This window comes from Glycine soja, chromosome 14 (genome assembly GCF_004193775.1).
Source record: "Glycine soja cultivar W05 chromosome 14, ASM419377v2, whole genome shotgun sequence".
Classification (NCBI taxonomy): domain Eukaryota; kingdom Viridiplantae; phylum Streptophyta; class Magnoliopsida; order Fabales; family Fabaceae; genus Glycine; species Glycine soja.
The window spans coordinates 1,855,069-1,876,890 of NC_041015.1; the positions used below are offsets into that span (position 1 = coordinate 1,855,069).

General features: G+C 32.6%; 2 protein-coding genes and 1 non-coding gene across 3 annotated transcripts; all 3 read left to right on the forward strand.

Moving 5' to 3' along the window:
• Window positions 1-1,082: 1,082 nt before the first annotated feature.
• LOC114385578 lies at window positions 1,083-1,278 on the forward strand. The gene has a single exon (XR_003660946.1). It is a non-coding gene; the product is annotated as a U2 spliceosomal RNA (small nuclear RNA).
• A 2,923-nt stretch (window positions 1,279-4,201) lies between these two features.
• Window positions 4,202-7,704, forward strand: LOC114384384 (probable serine/threonine-protein kinase PBL23). The gene is made up of 5 exons (XM_028344056.1): window positions 4,202-4,742; window positions 5,379-5,560; window positions 5,647-5,836; window positions 6,211-6,602; window positions 7,176-7,704. Exons 1-5 carry the CDS (start codon window positions 4,619-4,621, stop codon window positions 7,425-7,427), a joined length of 1,140 nt encoding a protein of 379 aa, XP_028199857.1. The 5' UTR covers window positions 4,202-4,618; the 3' UTR covers window positions 7,428-7,704.
• Window positions 7,705-10,827: 3,123 nt separating this feature from the next.
• LOC114384794 (DNA polymerase I A, chloroplastic/mitochondrial-like) lies at window positions 10,828-21,130 on the forward strand. Its single transcript, XM_028344587.1, has 12 exons — window positions 10,828-10,994; window positions 11,510-12,374; window positions 12,558-12,749; window positions 13,312-13,991; window positions 14,232-14,673; window positions 15,130-15,225; window positions 16,035-16,127; window positions 16,208-16,402; window positions 16,944-17,036; window positions 17,117-17,329; window positions 19,760-19,849; window positions 20,501-21,130. Exons 1-12 carry the CDS (start codon window positions 10,891-10,893, stop codon window positions 20,660-20,662), a joined length of 3,225 nt encoding a protein of 1,074 aa, XP_028200388.1. The 5' UTR covers window positions 10,828-10,890; the 3' UTR covers window positions 20,663-21,130.
• Window positions 21,131-21,822: the final 692 nt, after the last annotated feature.

Below are 21,822 nucleotides of genomic sequence, written 5' to 3' on the forward strand. Positions count from 1 at the left end.
GCTTGTGTCAGAATGATGGCATTTTGATTGTGCTTTCATTTGGTTAACAGATCACATTTATTTCAATGGTTATTTTTAAATTTTCTCTTTATTATGTTCACCCCTTTGTTGGAAATATTTCTTTTTATTTATCTTTTAAATAAGGAGTTTGAAATATAATACTCAGTCCTCGCCAATATGTATGCACTTTTACTTTTTAAACATGTTCAAATATGGTACTTGGTTTTTTTAATAAGCAATTCACACAAGATAGTACCCTCTTCAAAGCTTCCCCGGTGATTCTTTGATATTCAGTGCGCCCTAAATCTTTCAAAAAGCCATGTTCAGGTTCGACACCAAGCTATTTTCTTGAGAAGAAAAAATTGCACATTCAACACATCTGGTTCATCTATCCATTTTTCCAATGCTTGCTTTCTGGTTTCCTTGTCAATTGTCAATTGTCAATTACTGCATGGAACTCTCTTACCATCACAGGGTACTATTGATATGGCTCGGCAACAGAAACATAATATAATGAGTTGTCTCTACATTAGTCACCCTATATATGCCTTATAACTTCTGAGGTAGCATCCTTTAGTATATATCACATATCTGATATTAATATTGCTGCATACTTGCAATTGTCCAGGCTAAATCCACACACCTTAGCCTAACTTTTTTTTGTCACCAACACATTTGGTTTCTTATGCATTTTTCCAAAGCTTGCTTTCTGGTTTCCTTGTCAATCACTGCATGAAACTCTCTTACCATCACAGGGTATGGATATGGCCCAGCAACAGAATCCATAATATTATGAGTTGTCTCTAAATTAGCCATCCTATCCCTTTTAACTTCTCAGGTAGTTCCATGAAGGTCTTAATACATTCAACACATAGCAAACTAGGTTTGGACTCTGTACGCACTGTCACATCCTAAATAAGAAAACACATTTCGAAGAAAGACCGGATATTAGAAGAATTAACATTTCAAATTGTTACTATTGCAACAGCAACGTAGTCGCCAAAGAGTCCCACATCAGTCAGTCAAGAAAGCAGTAGAACATGTAACAGAAATAAAAGCAACAACAATATACTTATCAAAGCATACCTTTCTCGGCCTTTTGGCTAAGATCAAGTGTAGTATCTGTTCTTATCAGTTTAATATCTGATACGTGAGTCATTGGCTCACATGATATTAAATTAATTTTTTAAAGGGAAGAGCCCATCATAGTAGCTTGCTATTGGGGTTTTTAAGTGTCGCCTATTTCTTGCACTACAGTATAGGCCTGGCACACCCTACCAAATAGTTTAATTTATGGTTGTATTCTTTGTACTATCGAACCATTAGAAATGACTCACCATAGAACCTATTGGCTATTAGTGAAAAAGCTTAGTTCTTGTAAGACGTTTTGTTAAAACTGAGTTATTGAGTATTTTATTGGATTAGTATTATGTTGTGTGCATTTTATTTTATTGTTTTACACTTAAATACATGGATATATATGATCCCTAGGCACATGCATTGAATTATACTATACAAAGGAGTTAAGAGTTTCTTGGCAGAAAGTTTATTGACTTTAGTGTTTTATGCTGATTCAACTGAAGTAATTTGGCTCATTTACTAGTTAAATTAGTACTCTTGCTTAGTTTTTTTTTTTTTTTTATCTTTTACTAACTACTTAGGTATTTAGCTATCTAAGTCACTTGATCCTGGCCTGCATAGCCTTGTGAGATACAGATGCTACTGAAAATCAGTTTACCATAACAAAAGTAGTCTTCTGTAATCCACAATTTCGATTTTATTCGGTACGGTAAAATTAATATACAATTGAGCATTATATCCAATGTAAGATAAAAAGATTAGAGTTTATCAGAAGGAAAATCCAAGTGCCAATCTTATTAAAACCTAATAATGGCTTAACCTCATTGTAAAACAATTAAATCCAAGAGAAGTCAAGTCCCTAGCTGAATGCCTTGGCAGAGATTTAGAAGGTATACATGACTAATTGGAGCCATTTCTTCTAATTCCGTGAGTATAGTCGTCTCAGTCACAGCAAATTGAAATCCTTTTAGTTGGGGTTATAATTGGATTCCTTGTGTCATTATTGGATGTTACTTTTGAAGGCTTATAATAACTTTCAATTTACTTAGCATTGCACTTTTCAGAAGTATTGTCGTTCCAGTTCATATTCCTAAAATCATTTTTATGTTTTAGTCTTATATATATGTCCACAGCCCATCAATTGTACCACATTTAAGCTCCACATAGTGCCATATTTTAGGACAGGAGTTGATGTTCATATATAGATGAAGGTTATTAAGTCAAGGTCTATCTTGAAGACACATTTTCCCTTTTTGCTTTTGTTTTTGTTTACCACTATATGGTCCCCTTTTGCACTTATTGTTTTTTTTTTTTGAAGTCCCCTTTGCACTTATTGCTAACGGATACCATTGAATTTAATTGTAAATAAATACATTATTCAATACAGTTTGAGGCAGGTGAAGGGTTCCTAAAAAAAGTTGCCAGGTTAATGAAAGACCTCAAAATTTATCACGATGGCTTTGTGCAATTTAATTCAATTTTCCCCCATGATAATGTCCTGATCGCGTAGCATTTACAGTTTCTGTTTCAGTAGGTGATCTAGATACCTAGAAACTTTAATTAGGGCAAGCTTTCACTAATCTAAGAACAGATTGCTGAACCTATCTTCTGATTATTGTCGATTTTAGATCCTTTAATTGGAGCTAGCTATGTTTTATTGCTTTTGGTTTCATCAGTTCAAATCAAAGATGAAGCTTTTTGGTTACAATAATGGGGAAGAAATCATTGCAACCCTTGTTGGTGAAGAGTCGTATGAGGGAACCCAAAATCAGCAAATATTATCTTTAATTTAATTTAGTTTTTGAATGAAATTTTGAATTGATACTTGTAAAAGACGAAATAAAATAAACCAATGAGGTAAAATGAATTCATTTTTTTTATAAAAATTAAAATTAACTTGTATACTTCAATTTCTTTTAAAAAAATCTTATTAATTTTCTTTTTTAAATACTTATAAACTTAGAAATTCAGCATTTTTTGTCTTAAAAAACTTGTAACAAGATATTACAATTGAAAAGTTCTTATAAGTTAAGATGTTTCTAATAAACAATTGTGAATGTATTTATTTCATTATCTAAATTGCATTTCTTCACTTCAGAGAAACTTTATTTTAGAGAAATTATTATTTTTTTCTTAGTCCCCACCTTATAGTAGCCAGTGACAAATAAATTGACATAAAAATAAAAAAGTAAATCCTACGATTTCATCTTTATTTTTGAATTTGGACTACAAGTTTCAAAAAGAATATACTCTGGAATCTGTGATTAACTTTGATTGAACTATTAATTTTCCTTGCAAAATTGGCTTTTTTATTAGTGTTCCTTGTCTTTGGAACGTGTACAGAGTGAGTCTTTTCTTTTCTTTTTTTTTTATAAAAAAACTAAAAACTTAAATTTCTCCTTCAAAAATTAGAGTATTGCTATATTATTTTTCCAAAAAAATTGGTAATTAAAATATATATTAAAAATTAAAAATAACTAATTTTATGTCACCACTTTATACAGAAGAATTCAGTGACATTTTAGATTCATAATATTTGGAGGATTAACATAATAACACACTAATATTCACAAGATTAGAATACAATTCTAACTCAATTGATTGAGTAGAATATATGAATTGTTATTGTAAATCTTGAGTATTTTGATTCTTATAAATAAAAATATATTTGAAATATTTTATTTTAGTGAACAAGAGTACAATAAAATATTCATTTAATCAAAGTGAAAAAATAATTCCTTATATTTTGTATAGGTTAAGAATACAAATATGTAGATGGTGGAAAATTATAATTTAAAATGTAATATACTACATATAATATTCCACCTAAACACCATTAAAGAGATCGGTATATTAATGAACATTTAAGTAAAAACCCAAAATTAAAAGAAAAATTGATGTCTCATCATATATCATTTAAGTGAGTTTATTGTCATTCAAAAAGTTTAAAGAAGTATTGTATAGATCATACACAAAATTAGGTACATGCTTAATTAAACAGAATATAACTGAGGTAGATGGGAAGGATACAAAGTAGATATAAGCTGTCCATATAAAATAGTTGTCATAATTTATTCTTGACTAGTTTCATAAAGGAGTGATCCTCCATTTTGGTTGGCATAATAAAGTGCAACCTAAGAGAGAACACTTAATGAAATCCTATATTGAGGAACTTTAGATAATGATATTAAAGATGAGTGACTCCCTAACGGTCATTTTTGGATTAGCATATTTGACAAAGTCATCATTTCTTTTCCTAACTATGGCCTTTGAATAACAATGAAGGAAAAGTAACCATGCCATATGGGAAAGTTTTTGTGAAGCTAGAACTCAGGATCAATTTGGTTTCTGCAGGGCCAATGTTTCAATGAAAAACTTCCTAAATTGATTTTAAGCCACTTCTGGAGGGTCTAAGACTGCATGCATTGGATCATTGGCTAAGATTTGCATGCTAAGAGACAGATTTGAAAAACAGATGCATGAACTTTGCAATTCTGTAAATGTGGGTTTGGTTAGATCAATTATTTAGGAGTGGAAGATGAGTTTCTTTTCATGTTGCACGTCACAAGAGAAGATCGACAAGAACTCATTGAAAAAGAGCAGTAAGAACTACCATCACGCAAAAGCTCTGCCGTCGTTAGCCAACATGTGTTTTAAATCTGGTATTTTTCCTAGCTCCAATGCTAATTTTCTCATCGTATCGATTTTCAGGCCAACATTTTTTCAATTTAATGTCTCATATCTAGAGTTTAATGTTGTTTCCACGACAAATTATTTTCCTCTAGCACAATCTTATTTATCTCAACATGAAATCCATGAAAGGTTTATACCATCACAATAGGCTTCATCAACTTTTTCATTATTATGAAGCCTCAACGATGTGAAATGCAGAAGTACATGCATATCTTGTGCATCTCTTTAGGCTCCCTTTCTAGTTTAATGATTAGATGTTCTTAGCTTGTTGGTAACATGTTTTGAAACAATTTGTGCCATCAAGTTCTCACAGATTATGTACTATTGAGGTCTTATCATTTGACAAAGGGATTCAAACTCACATCCTTGTGAGATATGAGTCTTATCCTTACCAATTAGGGTACCATAAACCTAAGGATCTCTTACTCTCTACCTCAATAGTTGTGTTGTCAACCTCTAGAGTTTTGACTTTTTACAATAGATTGCTAAGCTAAAGGTGGAAAGTGGTCTTATAGTGCCCTATATAGTGGATTTCAGCTTTCTCAGACATTTTTTTCTCAATGATGAATACCAATGCTTAAAACTTGAACAAATTTATCTTGTAGATACCAGCAAACGGAAGTACATAGAAGAAGAAATAGCAAAAATTGGGAAAGGGAATATTACCTCTCAGACTTTTTCTTATCACGAGCTATGTGTTGCAACTCGGAACTTTCACCCTGACAATATGATTGGCGAAGGAGGCTTTGGAAGGGTGTACAAAGGACGCCTCAAAAGCATAAATCAGGTATAATTTCAACTCGCATCTATGTGAATATTATGCTAATATCATGCTAAGAAAAAACTTCTAAATGCTGTGTTCCTTTCATGCAGGTTGTTGCTGTGAAGAAACTTAATAGAAATGGATTCCAAGGAAACAGGGAATTTCTTGTAGAGGTTTTGATTTTGAGTCTCTTGCACCACCCTAACCTTGTCAATTTGGTAGGGTATTGCGCAGATGGTGATCAAAGGATTTTGGTATACGAGTACATGGTGAATGGCTCTTTAGAAGATCACCTTCTTGGTAAGTAAATGCTTCTTATGTCTTCTAATGCAATACATCACGGATAAAAATGAGAGTAACATCCAATTTGAGTATCAAACTTGAACAAATGCAATAAACTAAGTGTAGTCTGTAGTGACAGTGTGACCATATGAGCACATTGGATCATCATGGTTATTACTTATTAGTTACAACATAAAACAACTTGCATATTGATGGTTTTAAGTAGATTATGTTTTATCTTTCCATTTGTGTGAGAAACCACATATATCTGCAAGACTGGCACCGTGGAAGTTCCCCTTTTCAAAACATTACCCTAGTATTTTTTTTATTTTTTTTTGTGATAAGCATGTTAAATGTTATCTGACCAACAACAAAAGAAAAATGATTGCCAGAACTATCTCCGGACAGAAAGCCTTTGGATTGGCGTACTAGAATGAACATTGCAGCCGGTGCAGCTAAAGGACTTGAATATTTACATGAAGTAGCAAATCCGCCTGTGATATACCGTGATTTCAAAGCATCAAACATACTATTAGATGAAAACTTCAACCCTAAGCTCTCTGATTTTGGACTTGCAAAGCTTGGTCCAACTGGTGATAAAACTCATGTATCCACCAGGGTAATGGGAACTTATGGCTACTGTGCACCTGAGTATGCCTCAACAGGTCAATTGACTACAAAATCAGATATATATAGCTTTGGAGTAGTGTTTCTAGAGATGATCACAGGAAGAAGAGCAATTGATCAGTCAAGACCATCTGAAGAGCAAAACTTGGTCACTTGGGTATGTCATGAAGCTTTTATTATGTGCCTAGAATCATATTTCTCTGGCCTAAAATTTCAGGATTCATAATCTAATCAAGGGTAAAATGTGTTCCCATATTTTATCAAAATTGGTTTTAGTCCCCATATTTTAAAAATAATAATTTTGGTCATCGTATTTTTTGTAATGGGTGAATTTCATCTCTGGCCTTAGCATCATATGTGCCTAGAATCATATTTTTCTAGCCTAAAATTTCAGGATTTATAATCTAATCAAGGATAAAATGTGTCCCCATATCAAAATTGGTTTTAGTCCCTATATTTTAAAAATAATAATTATGGTCATGGTATTTTTTGTAATTGGTAAATTTTATCTCTGGCCTTAGTATCATATGTTCCGTAAAGAGAGATTATAAAAAATAAGATCATGATTTTTAAAGAATAGATACTAAGATTAAATTACACTAAATATTGAGGGATCTAAAACACATTTTACCCTCTAATCAATATGAAATCTAGTCCAAAAATTTAAGCTTAGACAATTAATATGCACAAATGTTCAGCAATTGACATTCATAATGTTTCTTGTTTTCAGGCACAACCACTATTCAAAGACAGAAGGAAATTTTCATCAATGGTTGATCCATTGCTGAAAGGGAACTACCCAACAAAGGGTCTACACCAAGCACTAGCAGTTGCAGCAATGTGTATTCAGGAGGAAGCTGATACCCGACCTTTGATTAGTGACGTAGTTACAGCTCTTGATGTTTTAGCAAAGAGGCATATACAAGTGGGAAGACAACACCGTTCAAAAGAGACTTTTTTCGAGCATGGGGAATGTAGTTAACAAAACGAACCTGAAAACAGTAGAGGATTACACAAAAGGACAATGAATGAAAAAGCAGCTGCTAATGAAGTTTGAGAATCATTCTATAAAATTTCTTAATGATGCCACTAGGTATCCTTATGAAAATCGATCAAAACGGTTACATATTTTTGCATGTTCAAGATTTCTTGAGTAGTAGTATTAGATAATAGATATTGATAATAGAATGACAAGATTGTTACCAGATTCATAATTGCCTACTCTTCGAGATTCTCTAATCAATACTGTTACAAGGTTTCCTCTTTGTTTCAGCTTTCGTAATGGAAAATACCACTCGACAAAGCATTTGACTCCATATGTCTTGTGTTGTTGATCATAAAACCAAAGCAATGAGGTCAATGCAATTCCTGTCCTCCTTAAACTGGCTTATCTAGAGTAAAATGGTTTCATGAAGAGTGTTCTGATCTTTGAGATGATAATGAAAAATGGTTTCCAGTTCAAAGTGGAAACCTCCTTTTAGTTTGACAGAAAGGACATCATCATCCATCATTAATTGGTGGCAGAAATAAACTTGCACTTAACATAAACTTTGGTCTATCTTCACAAAATAAAGATATATATATATATATATATATATATATATATATATATATATATATATATATATATTTGCTAATAAGGAAGCAATTCATTTTGTACACATGGAAAAGTCGCAGAAGAAATGTCTTCAAATTAACCATAATAAATTACATTGCTCTCTTTGGTCCCACTTTCAAAAAAGGAAAATCTACGTTCCCATCCTTTAAATTGCCTCTCTCAACGGCACATAAACAATTGTAATGTCTGAAAATTCACCCATTTCAGGATACAGTGTAATGAAGGGTTGAATGAAGATGGCCTAGGGCTCTATGATGCTCTCATAATTATATAGATAGTATTTGGATAATTTAATATTAAAAAGAAAATTTCAGTAAATTTTATATTATTTAATTTGTTTTATTTATTATCCATCAAACAACGTATAAGACAAAAAAAATTATCTTGTAACTTGACTTGTGTTGTTCTTATGTTGTATCCATTAAAAGCACCCTAAGTGAAAAATAATTGTTACAATAAAGTAGTAAAATGTACAATTAAACAAAAAAATTATTAAATGAGCTTTATAAGTTTTCCTACATTCATATATTTGATTTATGTTTATGTTAAAATTTCTTAACATTGAGACAATGAAGAATATTTTGAAAATATAACAATTTATTTTAACTTGTCTTTTAATGAAATAATTTATTGAAAAATAGAATCAATTCTTTCAATTAAATTTTATTAAAAATATGCAAAAATAAGCATTACATAAACAAAACAACATTGAAAATAAATATTATAGATTACACAACAATTTAGGACTAGGTTAAATAATTCAATATTTTTCTCAAATTATGTTATATAGTATCCTATAATCTTTATATTATTTCTCCTTTTTATATTTTAAATAAGTTAAATTTGATTCTGTAAAAAAAGATAAATTTGAAAATAAATTTATGATTTTAAAAAATCTTGAAAATCTATATATTTTAAGGCATTGTTGTAGGGAGATTGCCACAATTTCCTTAATACTAGATGAAATTCGTCGACGCACAAGCCATAATTCAGCATTGATAATCATTTTTACTTATTACCACAGACTTGTTATTATATTTTAAATTTACAATATTTTAATTTATGATTATTGTTTAAGATTTATAAAACATTTTTGTAAAAAAAGAAGAGAGTTATAAAATTTAAAATAATGATTATAAATATATTTTCTAAGTTTTAGAAAATTTCTTAATACATCATATATTATGGTTTGTGATTAAATGATATGATTAAACTCTTTTACATATATGGTGCATACCCTATTTTTTTCATAAAATGATTATTGATTCTTTAATTTAAATTTATGTTGTTGATTATGAAAATGGATTTTTCTAATTTAATTTCTTTTAGAGGATCAATAATTGATTCAAAATTTTCAAAATGTTTTGATTTTTCTTTCTATAATAGTTATTTTTTCATCATATGTCTAATTATTTGAAAATTACTTCAGTTAAAATTTGATTGTGATTTTGATTGATAAGAAGATTCATTTCATTATCCATTTATTTTCATATTGAATATTTTACATCTTTATATTAATAAAAGTAAAGAAATATCGAAAGAGATTCTTATATATTTGAGCGGAATTATTTTAGATTTTTTATCTTTTAATTAAAAAATAATTTAATTATTTCAAATAAGAATATGTACTTGTCCTAACTACATCAATTACAATATTTATATGACTTTATGAATTAAATAGATAAAAAAAATTATTTTTTGATCAATTATATAATATTTTCCCTCCAAAACTTCTTTATTTTTATTAAATAAAGATTTTCTAATTATATATAAAGATGGAAAAAAGTACTTTACCTTTTATATTGCTTATAATCCTATGTATTTAATAGGGGTCTTCAGAATCAAATAAAATTAAAAGTAAAATCGAAAATCGATAAAAAAAAAAAATAATTGTAGAAAAATAGATGATTGTTGATTTGATTTGATTTTTGTTTCAAATTGTGTAATTTGATTTTCGATTTAATAAACGAAAATGAAATTAAACTTAATCAAGCTGATCTAGTAAATTTTTTTAATATTTGGCTTGATATGGTTGATATATAATTTCTAAACTATGTTAATTTTTTTAAAATGCAAGTAATTGTATTTTATTGTAATTGGTGATGCTTCATTCTATACAAAATTCAACTCGTGGCAATTGATAATTTTGTATTATGTTGTGACAGTGGGAGATCTACTTTTCAAGTTTTTATATGATTTTTTTTATTGTTACAATTAATATTTTGTTGTTGAATATCTAAGTTTTATGGTTGAAAACAAATATTATAAATGCTGTTTTATTTTTTTTTAAGTTCAGTTGTTAAAATTGTTAAAACTTGGAAATAAGTATTATGTATTTTTTATATTTTAAGTTGAATAATTATTATTCAACTTAAAAATAATTATTGTTTTACTTTAAGTTTAATTATTGAAATTTTTATTGTTCGTTTATATTATTAAATTAATTATTATTCAAGTTTTATTCAATTAATAATAAATTTTTTAAATATTTATTAGTATAATTTTAAAACTTTAAAAATAAAAACAAACCAAACTATAAAACAGTTAAATTTATTATGTAATTCAGACTACTAATTCTAAGTCAAGAGCACACCAAACCCCTCGGAAGACTCCTATTTATGCCTCCGCCGACCGAGAGGGTATCCTAGCCTTCCGATCATAAGATTACGTGGCAATTAAATATTATAACACCTTATTTTTATTTTAAAAGTATTTTATATTAATGGCCAAGGTTTTTCAAATATTTTGTCTCCTTATTTAAGTAGCTGGCTCCTAATCTGTTTAACTGTGGAGGGAGCAGGAGCACTCGGAGGTGATTTCTGCCTCAATGGAGGTCTCTGCTTTAAGGCCACACTGCCCTTTATGCCGCCGCCGCCGCTTCTCAAGTCCCTTCTCTCTTCCTTCCATTTTACCTTCTCAGCCTCTGCAACGGTTTACCCTTTTTCCTTTCTCTTTACCTCACTTCAAAGTTCATGTCTTTTGTTGCTTCTGACCTTGCCCATCTCTTTAATGTCTTGAAATTTTGCATTTTTTCCAACTGGGTATTCTGGTTTTAGCTTAAGAAATTAATGATTTTATGTTACACAGTAAAATATGCTGATTGTTGATTTTTTAGTCTTTACTTCAATGGGTCAGTGTGCCTTGTTGTTCTTCACTGGTTTGAAAGATTGAGACTGGTATTAACATTAAGTCAAGTGTGAATTTTCAAATTTTACTTGTATTGTAACTGCTGCGACAATTTGTTGATGATAAAATCTGAAATAGGTTAATATCAGGGATGCTACCCGGGGATTAACTTTTGTTAGTAAATGTGGGAATAGAGTGATGAAGAGATATATTTTCTTTTTGTACCACACGTGCCTACAGATGAAGCTTTTTCTTAGCTAGTGGATGGCTACATTTCATTGATTGGAACCTTTATTTTTGTTGCATGATGTGAATTGCAGAAGAAAAATGCAGTCATTCCACATTTCGCTCCGAAATAGTACTGTGCTTAGAAATTATGTACTATCTAGAGCAGATTTCTCATGCTGTCTAAAGGGGACATCTGCGGGGTTAAATAAATACAATGGTGTGAGGTATAAGGGTAATTTTTTGTGCAAGAGTCCAGTTTGCATTTCATCTATGAAAATTTCAAATGCATCAACTAGCACGTTGGAGGAAATGACAGAGGAGGAAGAGCTGAACTCTTTGCATTCATGTGAAACCCAAGTTAGGACAATGGGCATGGCTTCTTGCAACAATGAATTTTCCACAACCACTTCAGGAAAAAAATTGTCTGGTGGTGATTATAGAGGCTGGACTATAGCAAAAGATAAGTTAACTGAAAATAAAAAGGAAATGAATGGCTCAAATAAATTTGAGAGTGAAAATGGCAGTTTTTGTGCATCTAATGGAGTTGCTTCCATTGATCAGAACCAGGCTGTTCCCAAGAACGGGGATAGCAATATTGTACTGCAGGATCCTGGTGCACATGTCCCATCTTCTGTTAACTATTCTGTATTAAACAATTCAAAGGTGTTAATGGATTCTGAAAGGGTGATTCACCAGCATAACGGATCTTCACTGGGGATTGGTAAAGAGAAAGTCCCAGTAGTCAATGGTGATCATGGTTTGGATGGAACTGCAAAGGATTCAACTAATGTAACACTTACTAAACAGGCACGTGGTACTGACCAATCAAAGCTCCGGGATAGGCTTTGTAGTATCTATGATGATATTCTGGTTGTTGATAATATTCATCTTGCAGAGGAAGTTGCTAAGATGCTTACAACAAAGTACCGGCATCTTATTTATGCATGTGATACTGAGGTATAATTATTTTTACTGTATTTACTTGTATTATGGTTACTCCATATCACAAGAGTCTATATAGCTAGATTATCTCCTCTGTTGCTTCTGTGCACCTGTGTCTGTTTGTGTACTTTGGACATGAATTCAACTAATTTTTATTTGTGTAAGACATATTATCTGCTGATTTTATTGTCTTCAAAGGTAGCCAAGATAGATGTCAAACAAGAAACTCCTGTAGATCATGGGGAGATAACATGCTTCAGCATTTATTGTGGTCCTGAAGCTGATTTTGGAGGTGGAAAGTCCTGTATCTGGGTAGATGTTCTTGATGGTGGAGGCAAAGAGATTTTAGAAAAATTTGCTGAATTTTTTAGCGATTCTTCCATCAAGAAGGTATACTTTTCTTCTTCTATCCCTTCTATGTTCTTAATCCTATTACTCTCCTCAACATGCAACACTCCTCAAATCTTAATTCTATGCTTGCTACTGTATGAAAGATGCCTTACTAGTTAAGATATATGACAATCAGCTACAATCTGTTCTGAAATTAACCTCAGGTAATGTAAAAGTTTAGTGTCGTATTATACAGAGAGCCATATTGATTTTTACTGCATGTTCAGTGGTATATTCAATTTTTCAATAATATGCTAAGAATAGGTTGCAACTTGCATTCCTAATGTTAAGTTAATGTGTACCTGATTTTGGATAGTTGGTGCATGGCTTTATTGTATAGAACAGAGAAGTTTTCATCATATGATAGAAGTGAACTAGCATGATTTGTTATTCTATTTTATTTTATTTGTGTAGTTGTTAGATATTCTTATCTTGTAGTAATGGAAAATTAAATCTATCTTTTATAAAATCATATTGGCATTAAATTCCTGGGTTTGTCTATGCTGTGACCAGAGATTACAAACCATATTTGAAATAACCGAATCACTGGTGCATTCTGTAGGTCTGGCATAATTATAGCTTTGACTGTCATGTTATAGAGAATTATGGATTCAAAGTTTCGGGATTTCATGCTGATACAATGCACATGGCACGATTATGGGATTCTTCAAGACATTTGGATGGGGGTTATTCTCTTGAAGGACTTACAGGTGACAGAAGGGTCATGTCTAGGGCTCAGCTGAACCATGAAAAGGACTTGATTGGTAAGGTGTCAATGAAAACTATATTTAGTAAGAAAAAATTGAAAAAGGATGGATCTGAGGGTAAAACAAGTATCATTGCTCCTGTTGAAGAGCTACAGAGAGATGAGCGTATACCTTGGATATGTTATTCTGCCTTAGATGCTAGCAGCACTTTGAAGCTGTATGAGAGCCTAAAGAGCCATCTTTCAGACATGCCCTGGAAATTTGATGGTGTGCCAGTTTATGGGAAAACCATGTATGATTTCTACAATGAATATTGGCGTCCATTTGGTGAGCTTCTAGTCATGATGGAATCTGAGGGAATGCTAGTTGACCGGGCTTATCTTGAAAGCATAGAAAAGGTGGCCAAAGCAGAGCAAGAGGTAGCTGTTAATAGATTCCGTAAATGGGCCACTAGGTATTGTCCTGATGCCCAGTATATGAATGTGGGAAGTGATTCGCAGTTGCGCCAGCTGCTTTTTGGTGGCATTGTGAACAGGTGCACATTTTTTAAATCTTACCTGTAGCATTTATTTCAATCTTAAATTATTGATTTCCTAGTCAAAGCCTGAAATATTTATGATATTCATAAGTTTAATGTATTCACTATTCATGAATGATGGTACTACTACTGGTACCTACCTTGATATTTATGAACTTTTCTGTTTACAACAAAGTAGCTGAAGGATATAGATGGAAGTAAAATTTTCATTTTCACTTGTCACATGCTTCATTACAGAAAGGACTCCAATCAAACGCTTCCAACTGAACGAATATTCAAAATTCCCAATGTTAATAATGTGATTGAAGAAGGCAAGAAGGCTCCAAAAAGATTTTGTGATATAAAGTTGACGAGCTTAGGTTATAATCTGGAGACTGAGATGTACACAGCAACTGGTTGGCCGTCAGTTAGTGGTGATGCTTTAAAGGCCCTGGCTGGAAGTATTTCCGCTGATTATGACTTTTTTGATGAGGATTGTAACTTGGATCTCGATGATGAAGATGAAAATCCTTCTCAAAGTCAAGTTGCACCGGTAAAAATTGATAAATCTGCATATGGGACAGCCTATGCAGCTTTTCCAACAGAGGAAGAAGGGAGAGAAGCTTGCCATGCAATTGCTGCTTTATGTCAAGTCTGTTCAATCAACTCTTTGATCTCCAACTTCATCCTTCCCCTGCAGGTATTTTGTTGTTGTTTGGTTTGCAATATGAACTTTCTTGAGCTTGCTTGGAATTTCTTTTATTTTGAAGCTAGTATACAAACTTCCATACAATTCATATTGTCCATAATAAATTGATGATATTTTCTATTTTTTCCCTAGAAAGGATATTTTTAGACAATTATAATTATTTTATAAACATCAGTCAATGAGATGCTTGACAACTCACCTGTGCACCAAACTCACAAGTACCACAGTACCTTGAGCTTTTAAAATACTCATTGGAGATGGTCAATACTAAGTTCTCCCACTGCTTAGCTATGGCTAGGGAAATTATTTCCTTATTTGAGTTTAAGCTAATTTTTTGAATGCTTATTGTGCCACCACTTACATTTTAGAACTTTTAGTAAACATTTGTATTCTTACACTGAAGCTCTTTATATGTGCTCTATAATAGCTGCAGTTTCTCTTTGTCAGGGACATAATATATCAGGAAAAGATCTCCGTGTTCATTGTTCCTTAAATATCAACACAGAGACAGGACGCTTGTCAGCAAGAAGGCCAAATCTGCAGGTTATTCTAATTAGATTAATCAGAATTCTCTAATGATTTTGATTAGGAATTTTCATTTTGATAGTAGTCGTTGTGAACTTCAAATTTTTTTAAGTGCTATACATTTGAGATTTGACCATTAACCTTCATCTGTGTGCTGGTATGTTCATTAATTGGTGTCATACAGTTTCCTTGATGCTAGACTCTTAGTAGAAGGCTTTATCATTTTGTCTTTTAATCTAAAATGTAGTTTCTCCTTTTAGTAGGGTTTCTTCCTATTAGACATATAAGTCCATTTTGAACCTCCACTCTATCTTTTTGCTGCTGTTTTTCTTAACTAAATTTTGGCAGTAAGGTTGAACAAAAAAAAATTCAGCTGAAGGTGAAATAGGTCTGTGGATTATTTGTGTTGCAAACCTGAATTATTCTTGTGTGAGGTAGCATGTTAAAAATATAAAACCCTTTTTAGGCCGTCATCTATCAAATATCTCAAGGTCAAGAGTCAGTTCTTGACATCTCTGCTCAAATGTACATTCTTTTGTATTCATTTATTCCTTTAGTTAAAAATATCTGATTAAAATTAGTGTTTTTGTACTAATCCCAGCCTTGCTAATTGCGATACACATTCATGTAATCATTTGATGTCTACTTGGTCTTGATGCCTTTTCTGTTACTTTATTACAATGATTTGGGTCCTAATTTTGGACTGCGCAATGCATCTCATTCATTTTCAATTTGTATTTTGACATTGACATGCGGGTATTACATCCACTAGATTAATCAGACTTTCAAAACAATATAGAACCTGACACTTACGCTTCATGAATTAGAATCAACCTGCTCTAGAAAAGGATCGATACAAAATCCGTCAAGCATTCATTGCTGCACCCAGGAATTCTCTTATAGTTGCTGATTATGGACAGGTTAACAGTCTATATTGTCTATCTAACTGAACTATTTTCAAGAAATTTCATTCTGTTAACTGCCTTGTTTATTGTTACAGCTGGAACTTAGGATTCTGGCACACCTTGCAGACTGTAAGAGCATGTTGGAAGCTTTTGAAGCTGGTGGAGATTTCCATTCAAGGACTGCAATGAATATGTACCCACATATTCGTGAAGCAGTTGAAAAAAAGGAAGTGCTTCTTGAGTGGCATCCTCAGCCTGGTGAAGATAAACCCCCAGTTCCTCTTTTGAAGGTAACTGTATGCTGATAGTTGCAAGTACCATTGCATTGAGATGTGGAAGTAGTGGCTTTGTCTTTAGTTTGGTATTTCTTGTAGCTGATGACGTCAAATATAGTGACCACCAGAGTGCTGGCAGGTGCATGAGGGAGGACTAATCCTTGTTCTGATTGGACCCAGATCCATCAACTGCAAATGCGATAAATATACTTTATTAAAAATCAGAACAAATACTAATAACTTGTGAACTTTCCAATAGAAATAAAGGACAGCTACTGCTCATTAGAACACTGTTTAGGGGGAAAACATAGTTGCTGTGGTAGTAGAAAAATTCACTGAGTTTTTTTATATATAATGTGTTTAATAATGTTTATGTATATTAATAAAAGTAAATCAGAATACACCAGGCATTAATAAGCTTTTTTAGCAGTTTAATGTTGTTTGATGCCCTTCCCTCAAGATATCAAAAAGCTGTTTTAGCAGTTTACTGTTATAACTTATAACCATCTATTTCATGATTGATCATGTTTTGATTTTTGTTTCCCTTCCATGTCAGGATGCCTTTGCTTCTGAAAGAAGAAAAGCTAAAATGCTTAACTTCTCAATTGCATATGGGAAGACTCCTGTGGGGCTTTCCAAGGATTGGAAGGTACCCTGAAATGTTACTTATTATGAGGGATTTACAATGGTGACAAGTGCCCTTGATTTATTATTTGATTGTTCACTCAGGTTTCTGTGAAAGAAGCTAAGAAAACAGTTGACCTTTGGTACAATGATAGAAAAGAGGTTTTGCAATGGCAAGAGGAGCGTAAAAAGGAAGCTCGCGTGTTACATTGTGTTTACACATTGCTAGGGCGAGCTCGACGGTTCCCTTTGATGGCCCAAGCTAACACCTATCAGAAAGGTCACATTGAGCGAGCTGCTATTAATACTCCAGTGCAGGTCCTTAGCTCTTTCTAATAAACAAATCAATACTGTGTCTCCCTCACTCATCTATCTAACTGTCTTTACACTCTATAGTAAATAAAATATGTACTGAATTATTTATCTTGTGATTCTTTTCTAGTTTGGAACTTTTCCCTTTTAAGAACAATGAATGATGAGATCACATTTTGAGAGTCCACTTGTAAAATATCATATTCCAAAGTTTATATTGAAATGATAGTCCAGATAGAGCTGTGAATAAGAATAGAGTTTGATTGTATTAACCTTACAATAGTGTCATCTTGTATTAGTCTAGTTAGTACTGTTCCCTATCAGGAATCTCCTTTTTTGAAATCCATTATTGGGTGAAATTATTTTTCCTTTACATATATTTGAAAGGGTGCTAATTCTACTCTACCACTACTCCTAAGAAAACACCATTAAAGCTACAAATAAAAGCTGTAAAGAAGATGAACATAAAATTCAGATTTCATTCATTGATAATAATAAGTAAAGATGAGTACATTTATATAGTCCTAAAAATGTCAATCAAGGATAATAATTATCCAAGTGTCAACATCATATTTTTCTAACACATAAAAATAAAAACTATAATTATAAAATACATATTTAACTCCATCCTATATAATCCCTGGACCATTTAATTTTGGGCCTAGAGCCCATCCTATCATTACCCACTGGTTCACATTCAACCTTGTCCTCAAGGTTTGAAAACAATTGAAATTGACAGCAACAGCTTGTTGCAAATGATGAGTATGTTGCTTTTGGGGGCAAGAAAATAATTGTGGATGGGTTTTGGAAATTGGTGGCAGTACGTGAAAAAAGGAAAGGCTTATGAGACTTGTTTGGATCCAATGGTTGGAAGGGAAATATAACTTTATGAGAAAGTGCACTATGTGGGATAAGGGAGACACGTGGACGGTGTTGATGGTTGTTAGGATTTTGAAAAAAATTGGTAAGTGGAGATGGTTTAGAGAAGATGTACGTGGCATGGTTGGGGTGGGATTTTAACGGCTTAGATGTGTGGTAATTGGATCATTGGAGATCTAAGGGCTGGTGATGCTAATGAGAGAGTGGGAGCCAGCTGTGATGTGGGAGTGCACATGGGTGAAAGGACACATGGTGATCTAGATGTCTTATTTTCTTATATGATGGACAGGTGTGATTGGGGAAGGAGGTTAGGTTCAATTGCAATGAGATTGGACGGGTGATATGGGTGCGGCGGGGAAATTTCCCAAGCGCAAAACATTGGTTGCTTTTTGGTGGTGTATTGTGAATGTGGATTTGGAGTGAACGGTGAAGTAAGGGGATTGTGGGTGGTGGATTGGGGTTGCAAAAATTGAAAAGGTTGATGTGGGGAAAATAGATTTTGTTGCAACACCAGCAAGTGGGTAAGGTGATACAGAGATGGATTGGGGTTGGGGAAAATGTTCTTGAGTGGAACAGTTGTATGGGAAGTATTGTTAAAGCAAGGGTACGGAGAGGAGAAACTTTGTTGTGGCGGAAACGGTGGCGACTGTTGCGGCAGTGGTTGTGACAGTGGTGACAGTGGCGGCGATTGTGGTGGCAGTTGTGGTGTCTGATGTTGAAGATTGAGAGCAGAGAGTTGCTTCATCATACTAGCACGGTGGAGGTGAAAGTGTCATGAAAGGAATCTGTGGACCTTAAAAGGGTAGTGTGGTGAGATTTTTTATTTTCTTCATAGTGGTTGAGTTGGTTCTGGAAGGCATCTAATTTCTGGAAAATACCTTGAAGGTTGTCTTCCATGGTGGTTGTGGTGGATTTGGGAGGGGAGTAAGCTGATGAAAGCACCATTTGATAGAGTGCTAATTCTACTCTACCACTACTCCTAAGAAAACACCATTAAAGCTACAAATAAAAGCTATAAAGAAGATAAACATAAAATTCAGATTTCATTCATTGATAATAAGTAAAGATGAGTCCATTTATATAGTCCTAAAAATGTGTCTTTACCTAACAACTTGTAGCTTTTGGGATTGTTGGTTTATTACAATGCTCATAGAATTTGTAAATATATTCCATTAGTTTGTAAATGTAAAGATAAATATAAATATATTATTACTGAAAATATAAGAAATTATTTACTATTTAATTAAATATACTGACAATGTCTAATTTATCTAAAATGAGCTTTTACACCATCATTATTTATAACTAATTATGCTTCAATTGTTAGATCGACAAAAATTACATTTAGTAGAAACTATTCATTGCTGTTCATGCATCATGCTACTTGCGAATGGGGAGATTGTGAATTTGTAAATAGGCCCTTGTTACATGATTTCTTAAAATAAATACATTACTTTGTCATTTAAATCCCTATCGTGCTGTAGATGCTATTACCATGTGGCCCATTCCCACATGCATACCTTGCTTTTTGGGTTTCTGATTTGTAGAATTCAACAGGGTAGTGCAGCTGATGTTGCCATGTGTGCTATGTTGCAAATTTCCAAGAATAAACGGTTGAAGGAGCTTGGGTGGAAGTTACTTCTACAGGTAATTTAGTGCCCCCTATATTTCCTTTTTTTAAAAAAAAAATTCTTGCTCGCATTTATTGTAGTGTATGTGCAAATTACACCTTATTTCACTTGCCATTATTCTAGAATCTTGAATCAACAATCAATTCTATCCATTCTTCCTCCCTGAGTTGGGAGGGGGATTAGGGGAATAAGCATTAAGTAATACGCAAACAAGAGCTTGGCTGACTCATATATTCTATAAGCTTACTATGTAATCAATAATTTATGCATCCGTCTTCTCAAAACATTTTCTATGGATCATTGGAGAAATTAAGTGATACCTATGTAGTCCGTCCTTTTTTTTTCTCTTCTTTTCCTGTTGATTATTAATGGCATTATCTTGGTAGTAGTTCTTGTTATCAACCAATGTAATTGCAGTTACATTACAACTTGTTCCATTGGTGAATTATTCCACCACACAAATAGAGTTCATTTTGCCAACTTGAGGCACTTTCCTTAATCTAAAAGCAATTAAACGATATTAGTAACCATATAGTTACAATTTCTATCAACCATTATTTTTAATCAGTATGTTCTGATATTGAGGTTATTTCAAATCTGAATGTGTTCAGATATCTATTCCAATCTTGCTACTTTTTCATTAAGATTCTTGGATATGTCAAAGCAGGTTCATGATGAAGTCATATTGGAAGGACCAACGGAATCGGCTGAGGTTGCGAAGTCCATAGTTATTGAGTGCATGTCCAAACCCTTTAACGGCAAGAATATTCTTAAAGTTGACCTCTCTGTTGATGCCAAGTGTGCTCAAAACTGGTACTCTGGGAAATAGTGGTAGTCCCTTATACAGCATGAAAAGCCATGACAACTGTTTGGAGATTTTTTCTCATTCAGATATCTTTGGCTGCATGGTTCCTTTGGTAATTGCAATAAAAAAGATACTGCTACTCTGGTGCCTCTATTTTCAAGGCAGAATTGATATGCCTTAAATATCATTATCTGAGGTTGATTTCTATAGAGGTTTTTGACATCCTAGGAAATTTTCCAGTGTTATGTTTTGATAATATATCAAAGCATAACACGTTTTGCTTTGAAGGAAGAAAAAGGCCAAAACCACTGGCCTCGGCGTTTTACTTGTCTAGTTAGCAGTTTTTTTTTTTTTTTTTGCTTCTATATTTTGAATGTATACCGGTTTTTCATGCCTTGCATCATGTGCCGGTTTGTTGTTTTTTGTTGATGCAAACTATATCAATATTGTATATAAATTATTATAAAAAGAATCTATCTGCATTTCTGTTGATCTGTTGCAAACATATACTTCTTTGTAGAAACATCATGCAATGATAATTGGACGCTCAAATAGCACTTTGCATGCACAAATGATCAATATAGCCAGTGACAATTTAGGTTGACAACTTTCAGTAATATCAAGCAGAAGTATGAATTTATGATATCCTGTACAAATGAATTTATGAATCTTATGAACGAGAGCAAAAATGGCATACAAGAATGGACCATGGACCTACTTTAACCGTTATGCATGCCTGGCAGGAGCTAATTACCTTATTATTCTTTGATGAAAAGTGTGTCATTTGATCATCACGTGTAAAATCTATTTAGTGCAAACTGCATAATTGTTCTCTTCAGAACATAAGTTTCTATTTCAGCTCTATTTTTGTGAAAGAGTAAACTTTCACTTCCCATTCCAGTATTTTTTTTTATTTACATTTTACATATCGTAAGTGGGTTCTATTATTAAACATAATTCATTTTTATTTTTCACAAACGTTCACTTTTCTTGAATTTAAATATTTTTTTAATAATAAATACCATTGAATTAAGAAAGTTAATGCTAGTTAAAGGCATTCCAGTTTCCACCCACTATTTTTATATTCTCGATTAAAATTGTTTTCTTCGTACTGAATTATGAATATTTTTGGTGGGGAAAACTAATTTTGGCACACCTACCACAATGATGTGAATCAAATCAAA

Bases quoted from the DNA above. Each gene is read 5' to 3' on its own strand.
- LOC114384794 (XM_028344587.1), top strand. From the start codon at position 10,891: ATGGAGGTCTCTGCTTTAAGGCCACACTGCCCTTTATGCCGCCGCCGC. The intron at 14,674-15,129 runs GTATTTTGTTGT...TCTCTTTGTCAG, and splicing joins ACTTCATCCTTCCCCTGCAG to GGACATAATATATCAGGAAA. The intron at 16,128-16,207 runs GTTAACAGTCTA...TTATTGTTACAG, and splicing joins TAGTTGCTGATTATGGACAG to CTGGAACTTAGGATTCTGGC.
- LOC114384384 (XM_028344056.1), top strand. From the start codon at position 4,619: ATGAGTTTCTTTTCATGTTGCACGTCACAAGAGAAGATCGACAAGAAC. The intron at 5,837-6,210 runs GTAAGTAAATGC...AATGATTGCCAG, and splicing joins TTTAGAAGATCACCTTCTTG to AACTATCTCCGGACAGAAAG. The intron at 6,603-7,175 runs GTATGTCATGAA...TCTTGTTTTCAG, and splicing joins AGCAAAACTTGGTCACTTGG to GCACAACCACTATTCAAAGA.